The sequence below is a fragment of the Myotis nattereri genome, assembly GCF_964212035.1.
Source record: "Myotis nattereri genome assembly, chromosome: 5".
NCBI classification, from domain to species: Eukaryota; Metazoa; Chordata; class Mammalia; order Chiroptera; family Vespertilionidae; genus Myotis; species Myotis nattereri.
The window spans coordinates 21,709,648-21,725,771 of record NC_138080.1 but is presented as its reverse complement, the minus strand read 5'-3'; the positions used below and the strand labels follow the sequence as shown (position 1 = coordinate 21,725,771).

Sequence of the window (16,124 nt, the reverse complement as noted above, 5' to 3'; positions counted from 1 at the left end):
TGAGATAAATGGGAATTTCCAAATATTTCACCCAAGGTTGGGATCAATTTGGGAGAGGAGAAAAATGACATAAGAAAAGCTGTTAGATATCACAAAGTCAAGAAATTAATAAAGTGATTCAATTAAATTGTATAGAAATCATAGAAACAGAAACTCCAGGAATAAACAGAGAGTAAATGCTACATCCAACAACATCTGGCTCTGGGGCTTTGAGTCCAGCTATCATGTGCATTTCTTCAGCCCTAGAACAATTGGTACTTTTACAGCTACCATCCCAACAAGTCTTTTCAGAGCCCTCTTTATGTCATTGTTCCTGAGACTGTAGATGAAGGGGTTCAGCATGGGTGTGAGCACGGTGTACATCACTGAGGCTGTTCCATTTGAGTATGAGCTCTGGGTAGCAGCAGAGCTGAGGTAAACCCCTAGGATCGTACCATAAAACAAGGAGACAACCGAGAGGTGAGAGGCACACGTAGAAAATGCTTTATACTTCCCCTGAGCCGATGGGATTGCACGTATGGAGGACACTATTTTAGAGTAAGAGTAAAGGATACCAACAAGGGGACCACCACCCAGGAGCACAGCTACAAAATACATCACCATGTTATTAAGGAAGGTGTCAGAACAGGCGAGTTGGACTATCTGTTTGATTTCACAGAAAAAGTGGGGGATTTCAAAGTCTGTACAGAAGGACAGTTGCAACACCATTAAGGTTTGTACTAAGGAATTCAGGGCACTCATGATCCAGGACACCAGAACCAGCAGTCCACAGAGACGGGGGTTCATGATGACCATGTAGTGCAGGGGGTGACAGATGGCCACAAACCGGTCATAGGCCATCACAGTCAGGAGGAAGTTGTCCAGTCCTGCAAATAGTAGGAAAAAATACATCTGTGTGATGCAGCCTTCATAGGTGATGACTTTGCTCTGGGCCTGGATGTTCCACAGCATCTTTGGGACGGTGGTGGAGGTGAAACAGATGTCTACCAAGGACAGGTTGGAGAGGAAGAAGTACATGGGCGTGTGCAGGTGGGAGTCTGAGCTGACAGCTAGGATGATGAGCAGGTTTCCAACCACAGTGATGAGGTACATGGAGAGGAAAAGCCCAAATATGAGGGGCTGCAGTGCTGGTTTTTCTGATAACCCCAGAAGAAAAAATCCTGAAAATCCTGTGAGGTTCCCTAGTTCCATGTGGTGGAGGTGACTGCGATAATATAGAAAAAAATGACATTACTAATTTTCACACAAGCAAGCATTAATAACCTAGCATCAAGGAAGTAATTTCAATATTTGATCTATGGTTTGGTCTCCTTTGGGACATTCCTAGGGCCATTTCTCATTAGAATTTCCTTTTCCATGTGAAGACACATGAAGAATTGTTGTCTTAATTCTTTCAGTATGAAAAGTAAAAATGAAAAGCGATGGATGGGATGGAAAGCACAGCAGGTGTCTGTAGTTAATAATACTGTATCGTGTACTGGAAAGTAGCTAGAGGGTAGATTTTAAAAGTCCTTATCGCAAGAAAAAACTGTTAACTATGGTGGTGACAGGTCTACTGTGGAGGTTGTATTGCAATATATACAAATACAGAATCATTATGTGGTACTCCTGAAACTAATATAATGTTTTATGTCAATTATACTTCAATTAGAAATGTTTAAAACAAATGGAGAAGACACAGTAGGACTGATTGACAGATTGGACCACACAAAATTTATGAACTTTATACATTCTCTACAAAACACTTATACATACTTATACATACATAAAGAACTAAATGTAAAACAGTCACTTTGTGTGAAAGTCTCCATTTCTTTGTTGGAAAGAATTCAATAAAAAAATCAAACAAGATGATAATGTCAATAATATTGTGATAAGTCTGCGTGGTAACAGATGATTACTAGACTTGGTGTGGCAATCACATTGTAATGTATATAAATGTTGAATCAATATATTGTATACCTGAAACTAATATCACATTATATACAAACTATACTTAAACAAAAAAGGGATAAAAACACTTTGATAACAGTATCCAAAAGCAAAGAACTTTCAGGTCTGTAATATAGTGAAAGTTACCTTGGATGCCAACTACACTTTAATTTAAAATGAATAAATTAATAAACAAGTAAAGGAAAAAACTTACACAGAGAAATTTAGTAGAGACTCTAAATGAGCACGGTGTACATCACTGACTTTACAAACTAAATGGTTTACAAACTCACAAATTTCATTATTCAGCCTCACAGGTAATGAAATAATTACAAAGTGAATCTCATTAGCTTACTCATTTTCATCTACCAAATAAATTTTTAAAATGTGAATAGACAAGGTGAGGGAACATACTGTGAGATGTATATCTCATGCATTGCTATTGCAAGGGTGTATTTGCAGCCTTCCTTGGCCTGGACCTTTCTCATGCATATGGAAAGATAGTCTAATATTCCCCCTCAGAAAATTAAAAAAATGCCCTCACATCACTGTATAATCCTCCACAGTTAATTACCTATTTGTCTATTTCTGTCAATAGATAAAGTCCTTGAACTTATGTTCTACTTCTACTGAAAGGACTTTACACTTCCAATGCCCTTTCTTAATTTGTCTGCTATTCATGCCATTTAATTGTCGACATTGGAACTTGCATTTCTGAGTGTAATGTTCACTTTCCTTTGAGCATTATGAATAACACATTAATGTATTAGTAATGTATTGGTATCTGGGCTATGTTCGAATGGTTCTAAGGTGACTTCAGGGACAAGTTCTTGACTTTCAGTCTCTCTGATGTTCTCCTGCCATGTCTATTGGGTTCTCAGACTCACCTGCATGGGAACTCTGAGAGGAAGGTTTCCCTGTGGAGGTCCAAATTCTTGCCTGGATGGTTGATGATGCAGACCAGAGCTCTGTCCCAGACAAGACAACAAGGAGTCAAGCACTGGTCTCCCAGATGGATTCAGGTGACGTAACATCCAGCCAAAGGTTGTACATGCTGAGGGTCTGCAGTAGAATTGCTACTTACATGCTCTGTGTCTGCTCATTAGGCACATTTGCTGCTTGTTACTGTAACCTCTAAGCACATGGTTGTCCCTGGGGACACTGATCTGGACAGAATGGAACGTTTACTGATGATTCTCTGTTCCCAGGAGACTATGTAATAAGCCAGGTGAGTGCAGTTGTGATTAGTCCTTCATTAAATGCCCTGCTTCCTGACGTCTACACCTCCCAACACCTTATCTTAACTGGAAGGTAAAGTTTCAAAATGGATGGACCTTGAGGGTGTTATACCCAGTGAAATAAGTCAGGAAAAGACTAATACCATAGGATTTCACTTATATATGAATCTAAAGAACAAAGTAAACAACCCCCCCCGCCCCCCAAATTGAAATGCACTCATGGACTGGTGGTTGCCAGAGAAGGACCTTGGGTGACAAGAAGAAGGAAGTGAAGGGATTAAGAAGTATAAATTGGAAGTTTCAAAATAGTCACAGTTGTAAAGTACAGCATAGAGAATTTATCTATATAAAAGGCTAATATGCTAAGTGTCCTTCCCACCTTCTGATTGGTTGCTATGACGACTTGCTTTATAGTCAGGTGGAAACGCTTTACACTGTAACCAAATGTCTGTGAAGCGTTTTCCCGTGTCTCATCTCATTTGATCCTCACAGAAGTCCTGGAGTAGGTAGAGAGGAGACTCTGGAATCCTATTTTCTTTTCATTGTTATGCCCAGATTTCAAGATGCCCCAAAGATCCACCAGGGAGCACCAAATCCGATGCAAAAGCATAGAGTCTTTTATTCAAGCCCGGGACTTGGTCACCCCCCCGCCCCACCTCCATTACTGGATGCAAGAGAGAGCCCCAAGTCCCAAGGGAACAAAGAATTTATAGGGCTTGGGGTCGGGGGGTGGGGGCACACTCTGACCACTGATTTGGCCGATTCCGGTTGGTTGAGTGAGGGCCGGGGGCTAGTGACGCAAGGGCAGGGTGCAGCTAGGGTCTGGTTACACAAAGACGGGGGGTGGCTAGCATACTCTTGGCCTTGGGCTAGTTTCCCCCGCTTTCCCATTGGCCGAGATAAGGGCAGGCTGAGTAACTGATACATTCTGCAGCTTTTTCTTGGAAGAAGGGTTAAGGACACAGCTATCAGTCCTGTTCTGTCCTTTCATCATTAGCTGGAAAACGGAGATTTAGAAAGCTTAGAAACTTGACCTGACTGAAAAGAAGTAAGAAATGGTAGACCTTGAAAATGACTTCATGTTTTCTCACTGTGCAGAATATAGTCAAACACTGCTGCAGTTAAATATTTTACCCTTTCTTCTCCCTGCAAGATCTACAATAATAATCTGCTTCGTGTTAATATTTACTGCTGTGTTGCTGACAATTACCTAAAAGAGAAGTTGGGGCGCTTCACTGGGCTGGAAAAAGTTTAGCTACATCAGAAAGCAGGTCTAATTAAGCAAGTTTATTCTATATCTATAAAAGGCTAAGTTGACTCACACATGCACAATGCATATAAAGCTCTCACTGGTGCCAATTGCATGCATGTTTTTCCATCAGCCATTGTCGATCGTGAATTTGGTTGACACTTCTATTATAGAGAAAGGGCGAATAGCAATATTAAATATTTCTTCTAATTAATTTCCTTTCAATGTGCACCAATTCATGCACTGGGCCACTAGTATAGTCAATAATATTGTAATAACAATAATACAATGATATTGTAATAACTCTATTGAGTATCAGGGGTGAACACTATGTAAAGTATATGATTGTCTAACCATTATATTGTACACCTGAAACCAATACAAAATAATAGTGAAGTAAACTGTATTTGAAAAAAAAAGTCTAAAAGAGCTCTTTCTCCGCCATTGAGGTGTGTGTGTTCCCTTCTCCTTCACCATGTCTTCCCACAAGACTTTCAGGATCAAGACGTTCCTGGCCAAGAAACAAAAACAGAATCGGCCCATTCCCCAATGGATTCGGATGAAAACTGGCAATAAAATCAGGTACAACTTGAAGAGGAGATATTGGAGAAGAACAAAACTGGGCCTATGAGAAATCACACATGAGAGATGACTCACATATTTATGCTGTATCCAGGTTGCCTATACCTTGAACATTTTCTTTGGACTCCTCCTCCTCACTCTTAAACATTTTCTTTGGACTCAACAAAGTATATTTAACATTTTACTTGTCCCTTACAACATTCAGTTAAAGTAAGGTTTATTATTCCACATTATCATCAGAAACAAGAGAACTGAAGCCTGTTTGATTACATTTTTAATAATAACATAATGCAGTTAAAACTTATTGTGCAGATCCAGTGTTCCCACTTCTAGGAACTTATCCTAAGAAATCCAAAACACCAATCAGAAAGAATGCATGCACCCCTATGTTCTTAGCAGTGCAATTTACAATAGCTAAGATCTGGAAACAGCCCAAGTGCCCATCAGTAGATAAGTGGATAAAAAACATGTGGTACATTTACACAATGGAATACTACGCAGCACTAAAAAGAAGGATCTCTCACCCTTTGAGACAGCATGAAAGGACTTGGAGAATTATTATGGTAAGCAAAATAAGCCAGTCAGAGAAAGACAAGTATCACATGATCTCATTCATATGATGAACAAAATAGACCCAGAGACACAGAAGCATGGAACAGATTGCGGAATCTCAGAGGGAAGGAAGAGGTGGGTTGGTGGGCGGGAAGAGATCAACCAAAGAACTTGTATGAACATATACATAACCAATAAGCACAGACAATATGATGCTGAAGGCCTGGGGCAGTTGAAGGGTGTGGGCTAGAAAGATTAAATGGGGGGAAAAAGGGCACAAATGTACTTCCAACAATAAAGATTTAGTTTAACAAAAAACTTATTGAGCATCACCTCAAGTTATATATAAATAGACTCACCAACCATGTACTCTTAATTTATGTATGGCTTCTTTAATTCAGCAAATTGTACACTTAAAATATGTGCAGTTTGTTGTGTGTAATTACACTCTAATAAATTAGTTATGAAACGGAATTTCTGGACTGGAACCCCGATTCTTTGTCTGCCGGAATCAAAGAATGAATCCACAGACAGAAAGTGGTATAGCAAAGGTGGAGATTTATTGAAGAACAAGTACAGACTCCCACATGGGGAGAGGGAAAGAGCCCCACAGATTGGACTCCCATGTTGGGAGGGGGAAAGGGTCCCACTGAGTTCTTTTTCCCTATGGCTTATAAAGGCTGCAGATCCTGGTGCCTTGATATCCTCTCTGATTGGTCACTATTCCCTTTCTGGTTACTATAGTAACTCCTGGGCTCAAAGATCAAACCTCACATGGGACATGTGAAGTTCTTCCCCCTCCTTCCTTATTGTTTTCCTATTCCCTTTGGGCTTTCTTCTTCTCCTTTTGGATGAAGGGCTTCCTTCTCTTTGTTTTGTAAATATAGACCTTTTGCTGTTCCCAGATCCCTCATTCTACGGAAATGTGCTTGTTGCAGCTTTTCAGCTTCCCTACTCTATGGAAATATACCTTCTGCTGCTCTGCAGCCCTGTGCTTCCTCCATGGTCCCCTTAATTTCTAAAATTTCCAAAACCTGTCTTTTTCACCCCCCAAAATTCCTGTTTCAGTTAGATTAAAAATTCTAGTGATGTATACTCTCAGATCAAAAGCACAGGGAGCTGAGACACACCAGATAATGGTGGGAAATAATTCTTTTTTTAAAAAAATTCTTTATTGGTTAATGTATTACATATGTGTCCTTATCCCCCCATTACCCCCCCATCCCCCCACTCATGCCCTCACCCCCCTGTTGTCTGTGTCCGTTGGTTAGGCTTATATGCATGCATACACATACTTTGGTTGATCTCTCCCCCTTACCCCCACCCTCCCCTACCTTCCCTCTAAGGTTTGACGGTCTGATAGAAAGGATATATGCACCCCTATGTTCATAGCAGCACAATTCACCATAGCCAAGATTTGGAAACAGCCTAAGTGCCCATCAGCAGATGAGTGGATTAAAAAACTGTGGTACATCTACACAGTGGAATACTACACTGCGGTAAAAAAGAAGGAGTTCTTACCATTTGCAACAGCATGAAAATAATTCTTATTATTGGGAAGAAATCAAGGTTTAAGATATAAATATCAGAACTGTGATATTAAATTAAGGCAATTCACATTTGATAAGCTATTTTTTCCATAAACGGTAAGGTCAACACAGACATATATGTCTTAAACATCACATTATGGTTGATCAAAGACATGCAATACAGATGCACAAAACATCATGAAAGAGATTTAGAAATATAATGTAGTGACTCATGATGAGCCCAGAAGAGATCAAAACAACTTCCCACCATACAATCCCATTTGATTATAAAGCTATTATATTAAAACAAGTGCCCTTAGGATGGCTTGTTATATAGCAATAGCTTACTGATACAATAATAAACAGAGATCATTTATAATAATATATCTCTCCCCATTCTAGGCATTTGTACAGATATTTGAAGATAGAATTCATGATTACTTTGTTATTGAAGTTTTTTTTCAGATAATTGTATTAAGTAGTAACTCCATTGAGGTTCACTTGCAGGTAACCAGGGAAGCTGGGAGGACATGCCCCTTTTCACAAAAGCTGGTACCTGAACCACATGAGTGGACAGGAACTCAAACTCTCTAATTGGTTATCCTTTCATCATATAATGAATAATATTGATCTTGTTATTCACTGCCCATTTTATGGTTATGACAAAATTTAGAAAAGAGGAGATATTTCATTTAGAGCCTTGAAGTCATATCAGTACTCAGCACTGTCAGTTTTAAAACAGAAACAGGAAGCTAAGTCAAGAGAGAAACCATAAACATGGTAACCAACCCTTCACCTCAACGAAAAAGAAAACAACCCTTGTCTTTGTCTGATATATTTCACTCAACATATTACCTTCTGGATTCACCCATGTTGTTGCAAATTTCATTCTTTCCAAGGCTGAGTAATATTCCATTGTATATATGTACCACTTCTTTATCCATTACCTTATTGATGTACACATAGGTTGCTTCCATATCTTGACTATTGTAAACAATGCTGCAATGAACATAGGGGTGCATGCATCTTTTATTGTAGATGTCTTTTTATTTCTTCAGATAAATACCCAGAAGTGGGATTCAGAAGGTTATAGAAATGTATAATCATACTATTGTATACCTGAAACTAATATTGTATATAATCTATAATTTAAAAAATTAAAAGCCTTTGCACGTGGACACCAGTTTTCCATACTTCAATGATTAGATGTACGGTATGGAAAAGAAAAACTGTTATAGTAATAAAATGTGTGACTAAAAATTTTGACTCCTCATTTCTGAAGTCATCTCTGACTCTAAGACCATATTAGGTCAATATATTTATTCAAATGTGCCTTTCAATGTAGACTCCACCTGCAATTATATGTTTGATCATCAATTTTTGTCAGTGCCTATAGGGGACACCAGGCTGAATTAAAAAATGCACTAAGAGACCAGTTACAAAACTCAGTAGCATAGCTCTGGCTGGTGTGGCTCAGTTGGTTGGGGAGTTGTTCATACATCAAAAGGTTGCAGATTTGATTTCTGTTTGGGGGTGTATGGGAGGCAACCAATGGATGTTTGTCTCTCACATTGATGTTTCTCTCTCATATTTCTCTCTCTCTCTCTCTCTCTCTCTCTCTCTCTCTCTCTCTCTCTCCCTCTTTCCCTCCCCCCTCTCTCTCAAATAAATAAAAACATATCCTTGGGTGAGGATTAAAAAAACCACAATGTAGCAGCATATTAGAGTTGACATTATCAGGAAGAGCAGTTAAGTTGGTGATAATGATGTAGAAAAGAATGACAGGCCCAAATGTCACTTTGTTTTCAAATTTTCTTCTGCAATAAAATTACCTAAGTGGCCTTAATTGCCACGTGTAGTTTTGTTTCCATGTGAGTAATACAACCTCTTTCAGGAAAACTATAGAAAATTTACTAGGGAGTTAGATGTCATTTCAGAGAAACATATTTTTAATAAATCCAATTTGTTCTAAGAAAGAAATGTACATTTCCAAATATTCCCCAGTCAAGGTGGGGAAACACGTGGGGAGGCTAGGAAAATAAAAATTAAAAAGTGGAAAACTGTACAGATATCAGACAGAGCAGAAAGCTCAATCAAGGGAGTTACTAAATTGTATCTGGAATTTAAAATCAAATAAATGGAAATTCCAGGCTTGAAATAGAGGGAGCAAGTGCTTTCTCCAATCTGATCAAAGAATAGCAATATCTGGCTCTTAGTGTTTGCTGCCCTGTAGTCATGGGCACTTTTTCAGCCCCAGGATGATTGGTCTTTTTATAACTACCACCCCAACGAATCTTTTCAGGGCCCTCTTTATGTCCCTGTTCCTGAGACTGTAGATAAAGGGGTTCAGCATGGGTGTGACCACAGTGTACATCACTGAGGCTGTTGCACTTGAGTGTGAGGTGTGGGCAGCAGCAGAGCTAAAGTACACTCCTGCACTTGTACCAAAAAATAAGGAGACAATGGAGAGGTGAGATGCACAGGTAGAAAATGCCTTATACTTCCCCTGAGCTGATGAGATTGCACATATGGAGGACACTATCTTAGAGTAAGAGTAAATGATACCGGCCAGGGGACAACCGCCCATCAGTCCAACTCCAAAATACATCACCGCGTTATTAAGAAAGGTGTCAGAACAGGCAAGTTGGACCACCTGTTTAAGTTCACAGAAAAAGTGGTGGATTTCCAAGTTTGGACAGAAAGACAGCCTCAATACCACTAAACTTTGTAACAAGGAATTCAGGATACACATGATCCAGGACAACAGAACTAGCAGTCCACAGAGCAAGGGGTTCATGATGACTGTGTAGTGCAGGGGATAACAGATGGCTACAAAGCGATCATAGGCCATCACGGTCAAGAGGAGGACGTCCAACGCTGCAAATAGTATGAAAAAATACATCTGTGTGATGCAGCCTTCATAGGTGATGACTTTGCTCTGTGTCTGGATGTTCACCAGCATCTTTGGGACGGTGGTGGAGGTGAAACAGATGTCTACCAAGGACAGGTTGGAGAGGAAGAAGTACATGGGCGTGTGGAGGTGGGAGTCTGAGCTGATGGTCAGGATGATGAGCAGGTTTCCCAGCACAGTGATCAGGTACATGGAGAGGAAAAGCCCAAATAAGAGGGGCTGCAGTGCTGGTTCCTCTGAAAGTCCCAGAAGAAGAAATTCTGAAGTTTGTGTACCATTGTCTTGTATTATGCGGTGGTGGTCATAACTAGGAAGAAAAATATTATGATTAATTTTACACATGTGGGTATTAACATACTGAAATACTAGAATTTTTTAATGTTTTTCAGTAAAAAAAATTGTATATTTATATTGATCATAATGTTACAGAAGTCCAAAGAAATACCAAGCATGCTTCCTAGAGAAAGGGAGGGACCCCGTTTATTAACACTAGTGGACTCCGGGAATAATTTCCAAATCAGAGTGAAGAAACACACAGAGGGCTTCGCTTTTTATAACCTTCTGGGGTCTTTGTCTTGCAGATATGATTCCACCCCCTTTCATGGGCTTACAGGAAGGCCCCCAGGTGTTGGGGGTCCCCATGCCATATCCAATGATCTGTCCTGGGGCCAGCGATAATGACCTTCCCCCCACCCCCCACCCCAGGGCAGTGCATTGTTCACCGTTTCTATGGCCTGACAAGCCTTGCAAGACCAGTTTCCTCCTTATCCCCCCCTCCCCTTGTCCCACAAGCTTCTTTTAGCCTTGTGGAGCAACAAATCCACAGGCGGTGTTTCTGGTATCCAGGTGTTCAGTCCTGCAACCTTGAGAGCAGTGGGGGTGGTCAGGATGATGGTGTGTGGTCCCCTCCATGTAGGAGTCAGTCCTTGGGTGGTCTTTACCCAAACAGACTCACCAGGTTGAAAAGGCAGAATGTCTTGGACATGTTTCTGGATTGCTTTCTGGGTAGACTGTAAAGCCTGTAAGAACTTGAGTAACAATTAGTTATGGATTTCAGCCTTTACCCACCAGAATCTGTAGAGGCCCCACTGGTTTCCAGGGCAGCCTTCCGGGCCGCTTCGTCTGTGGCCTGGTTTCCTTTTGCCTCTCTGGAGTCCCCATACCCCGCACATGAGCTGTTGCAATCACATACCCGCCATCAGCACAAATTGTCACTGATTCTTCACAGAGAGCCTGAAAAAGGGCAATCAACTCGGCCTTCTGTGCTGAAGTCCTGCGGGTGAGCTCCTGAGATCAGATGGTTTAGTCCAAAACAACCACCACTGCCCCTGCATACCTGATTCCTCCCTGGTTAGAACTACTCCTGTCCATGAATAGTACCTCATCCAGCGATGCCAGTGATGAGGCTGTTGCACTTGAGGTGTCAGTGAGGCCCAGGTGGGCTATCTTTACAAAGTCGTTGACCTCTAAACAGTTATGTAGAGGTTCCTCAGGGTCAACATCAGGAAGGAGATTGGTAGCAGAAGAGCCTGAAACTGGATGACTTGAGCATTTGACATCCAGTGCTCCGGTGTGCTCCCGAGCAAAGCCTCAACCGCATAGCTGTGGCCACTACCACCCGGAGGCAAGCAGGCTAACCAGATGCAACAGGATCGAGTCTGTTGGACAAGTAGGCTACTGGTCTTTTCTAAGGCCCAAGACTTTGGGCGAGGACCCCTTTGGCTATGCACCTTGTCTCACATACACATCTGGTAGTGCCAGTTGGCTCATCATCCTTGCTCTGCTCATGTCTGTCTTACTGCCCAATATATTACCTCAAGGATCCTGGCTCTGAATTGAAAGTGGGCGTTGAAATTCTCTTCTGTAATTACTTCCATGCTGAGATGGGTCAGAAGTTTCTCTCAGAGCCAAGAGATCCTTGCTGTCTGTCAGAGGGACGATGAGGTCTGGGCACAGAAGGAGGTGGGCTTGTGACCTGGCAGAGACAAACTGTAGCAATTAGAATAGTAAGAGTCACAATATCCTTGTCTCTATGGAGCCATGTCCATGAAGACGCAGGCATCTTCTAAGTCTATTATACAGTTTTCTGCAGGCCACTGTTAGGGCTGTGTGTGGTGGCTGGTTCCTCTTTCCAGTAACAATCACAGTCTGTCCAATTCCCCAAAATGTATTCTGGCATGGGAGAAAGTTGCTTCGCTATACACAGGTAGCTTAATCCTTATACAACTGGGTTTGGACCTCTGCCTAGCAAACTGCAGTCTACAGGTTCAATATGCAGCCTCTGGTTCTCCCAACCCAACGGGGTCTCGGCCAGTCCCTCAGTCAGACTTCTCCTCTCTTGGAGAATCTCAAAGTCCTGAAGGCTCCCTTCCAGGTCCAGGGAGAGTGCCTTTCCTTTGCCCTTTTGTTAACCTTACTCACTAGTTACAGGGTCCTGCCATAAGCTGCCAGTCCAAAACAGCCAGAGTTGCAGTTAGAAATAGCCCTGCATATTACAAAGCGCTCCTGTGGCAGTGGGTTGGGTACCAGGCCCCTGCTTTTGTACCTGTCCCCTGAGTTCTCGTGTCACCTCTGACACGTGTGTCATAGGTTCGCCAAATCACTGTCTTAGAGCCATGTGGGCAGTGCTATTCTGAACATACCTGGGGGGAGAGAGTTCCAGCTCCTGGCAGTTCTAGGAAGGAAAGCAGGAGTGGTACCCACGTAGGGCCTCTTGGTAAACACCTCCCAGGTATAACCTTAACTTTGAGAAAAATGCTGTTTACTAGATATTGCACTGATGAGGAACCCGATGTTTGGGGAGGTCAACTAATTTGACCAAGGTCACAAGTAAGTGCCAGAGTGGGATTCCAGCTTCAGCGGGTACCGGGATCGCTCGCTACAGCGGCTCCTATCGGCTGTCCTGCATGCTACGGGAGGTGGTACCTCATGGCAAGGCAGCCGGGGCTGATACCCGTGACGAGGTCGGGGACAGCGCACAGTAGGGAGAATGTGAGGACCTAGAGGGGCGTGCACTGGAAAGGGATATCAGCCCCTCCTCTGCTAGCAACAACAGGTACCGAACCCTTTCAGTACATTTATCCCGGACACTTTTACAGATTCCAGGGCCCATTGTCTTCTTTTAACCAGCAAGCCAAATGACACTGGCCTGTACTATTTCCTATTGTGAGTTAGAGGAAGACAATTCCTACAGAGGGGAGAAATAGAAACAGCGGGAGTTTCAGAGAAAACTACAGGCTGTCACTGTAGTAGCCCTCCCTCCCAGAGGTTGGGGTCTGACCTGAGGAGGAAAATGACTCTTAGTTGGCCTGGAATAGAAGGCAGAGGATGACAAGGGTGCAGGGAAATTTTACTAAAAGCCTGGAGGGTCTTCTGAAAGAAAAGATCCTTAATTCAGCACAGGCAGGGGGCAGGGTCAATAAAATCTCTCAGCCCTGTGGAGCTGTGAGCTCCGCCACTGAAAGTCCCAGTCAGACAAGAAAAGCCGCAAATACCTTTAAATCTACCCCAGAATTCCAAAATTTTAACCTAACAGCGAAATCACAGAGCAAACCAAAGTCCCTAGTACACAAACATAGGCAGAAATTTTTACTAAGTGGGCTGATTCCTCCCGTGATAGAGAGGAAATGTCTCTGAGAAAACTAACTCAACAGCACTGCTTGATACTTTTGCAGACCATCATGGGTTCAGCCTTCAGCAAATCAAACATTTTAACCAGATGAGTGAACAGAAAATCAAAGTAGCTTCTGCTTTCACACAGACCAGTTAATCAGCAGGTAATTATGCCAAGACAGACAAATATCCGTACTCATACTCTCTCAGACTAGCCCAGACTGGAGCTGAGCAGAAAAATGCCCAACTCCTCAGATGGGCATGGAGGCACTCCCGGCACCCACGCCCTAGACCAGAATTCTCAACCAACGTCTCTGTGAGAACCTACTGGAGGAGTTAAGACTGCATCCAGCCCCCCTTCTCGGTAGCAAATTGGCTAGTCCCACACACAAACAAACAGAAGAGTGAACCCATAATTTCTTAATCGAATCTGAATTCACTCACCTTCGGAGTCCTGATTCCTGACTTATCTGATGAAGTCCTATGACTTCCAGGGAGGTGATCAAGTTCCCCCTTCCACTCACCTGGATTGAGGCTGACTGACTGGGACCCCTACCTTACAGAGTCTGTCAACAGGTCCAGAGGTGTCTGTCCACTTTCTCCAGATGCTGGCCGGGTCCTGGGCTGAGGTCCGGGAGTGCCTGGAGTTCCCCCCAGTTCAATTCTGCTAAAATCAGCAGCCCATGCCTTCCGGAGGCCTGTCCCATGTCCCCGGGCCCCAAACCCCGTGCACTCACCGGAGGCAAGAGCCAAACGTGGTTGGCTTCTCGGTTCAGGGAACCATATGTTACAGAAGACCAAAGAAATACCAAGCACGCTTCCTAGAGAACGGGAGGGACCCTGTTTATTAACACTAGTGGACTCCGGGAATAATTTCCAAATCAGAGTGAAGAAACATGCCGAGGGCTTCACTTTTTATAACCTTCTGGGGTCTTTGTCTTGCAGATATGATTCCACCCCCTTTCATGGGCTTACAGGAAGGCCCCCAGGTGTTGGGGGTCCCCATGCCATATCCAATGATCTGTCCTGGGGCCAGCGATAATGACCTTCCCTCCACCCCCCACCCCAGGGCAGTGCATTGTTCACAGTTTTTATGGCCTGACATGCCTTGGAAGACCAGTTTCCTCCTCAATATCCCCTTTAAGGTATCTGCTGTGACAACTCTGATTAGGAATTCTTGTCCTACACTCAGCTTTCCCCCAAGAGGTCATGTAATATACAGCCTTAATGGAAAATTCTTTTATGCATTTGAGGAATTTATATTGAGTACTGACTATCTTCTGTAAGAGTATAGAATGCTGAGGAATAGTTTTCTACAATGCAATGATGAAGTAAGGATATAAATTACCAAATAGAAAAACATGCTGTGTCAGATAGTGACAGATGCTATGAAAAAGAAAAGCAGGCATAAAATAGAGTGAATGGAGGTGTTGTATTTTACTGAGAGTTCAGAAAGACCCGCAAAGAGACATTTCAGCAGTCCTAGAGGAAGACAAAGTGGGAGTCATGAAGGTATCTGGGGGAAGTGTATGCCCTGCTGTGGAAAGAGTCTGTGCGAAGACCCAGAGGGTGGCATTTGTTTCAGATACTCAAGGCTCTTTTTAAAAAATTAAATTTATTGCAGCGCATTGGTTAATAAATTATATGGGGTTCAAGTGCACAATTCCTTGATCCATCATCTGTTTATTGCTTTGTGTGCCCACCACCCAAAGCCAAATCTTCTTCCATCACCATGTATTTGACCCCGTTAACCCGTTACTAGCCCCCCATCCTTACACCCCTATTCTCTCTGGTAACCACCACACTGTTGTCTGTGTCTAGGAGTTTTTTATTTTTCCTGTTTGTTCCTTTGTTGCTTTCAGCTTTAGATCCCACATATGAGTGAAATCACATGGTTCTTGGGAAGCCAGAGTGTGAAGGGGAATGAGCAAGAGGGAGAGTGATGAGAGAGAGCGTCAGAGAATGTGGGGGGAGAATGTGGCCTCGCTGTGGCTGAAATGAAGACAGAGGTAATTGCTCGCCTACATGTCATTCATTTCCTTTTTAACTTATTTCAAAGGATTCCTGTGAATAGAAATGTTGTTGTTGTTGTTTTTTTTTGTATTTCCATCTGTTGGTAAAGATTGTAGTGTCTTTATTTTTAAAATATTTTATTTATTTATTTTTAAATCCTCACCCAAGGATGTGCTCTTTATTGATTTTTTTTTTTTTTTTTTTTTTTTTTTTTTTTTTAGAGAGAGAGGAAGGGAGAGAGAGAGAAACATCCATGTGAGCGAGAAACATTGGTTGCCTCCCAATTGGTTGCCTCCTGACTGTGTCCTGACTAAGGATTGAGCCTGCAAACTAGGTATGTGCCCTGACTAGGAATCGAAACTGCCACCTTTCGGTGGTGCACAGGATGACACTCCAACCAACGGAGCCACACTGGCCAGTGCTGTAGTGTCTGTTTTTAAAGGGTCACATTTGGAGTATATGAGCTTAGGTACCACCGCCCAGAGAACTGCGCATCCCTCACAAAA

The 16,124-nt window shown here is 42.5% G+C and overlaps 3 protein-coding genes across 3 annotated transcripts; 1 reads left to right on the top strand and 2 right to left on the bottom strand.

Annotated features, from left to right (window-relative positions):
* Nucleotides 1-222: 222 nt before the first annotated feature.
* On the bottom strand, nt 223-1,191 carry LOC308519382 (olfactory receptor 7A10-like; the record flags this gene model as incomplete). The annotated part of the gene is made up of 1 exon (XM_081091343.1): nt 223-1,191. The coding sequence occupies one exon, from the start codon at nt 1,189-1,191 to the stop codon at nt 223-225; it is 969 nt and encodes a 322-aa protein (XP_080947469.1).
* A 3,703-nt stretch (nt 1,192-4,894) lies between these two features.
* Nucleotides 4,895-5,050, top strand: LOC308519453 (large ribosomal subunit protein eL39-like; the record flags this gene model as incomplete). Its single annotated transcript, XM_081091438.1, has 1 exon — nt 4,895-5,050. The coding sequence occupies one exon, from the start codon at nt 4,895-4,897 to the stop codon at nt 5,048-5,050; it is 156 nt and encodes a 51-aa protein (XP_080947564.1).
* A 4,265-nt stretch (nt 5,051-9,315) lies between these two features.
* LOC308519452 (olfactory receptor 7A10-like) lies at nt 9,316-10,269 on the bottom strand (the record flags this gene model as incomplete). Its single annotated transcript, XM_081091437.1, has 1 exon — nt 9,316-10,269. Exon 1 carries the CDS (start codon nt 10,183-10,185, stop codon nt 9,316-9,318), a length of 870 nt encoding a protein of 289 aa, XP_080947563.1. The 5' UTR covers nt 10,186-10,269.
* Nucleotides 10,270-16,124: the final 5,855 nt, after the last annotated feature.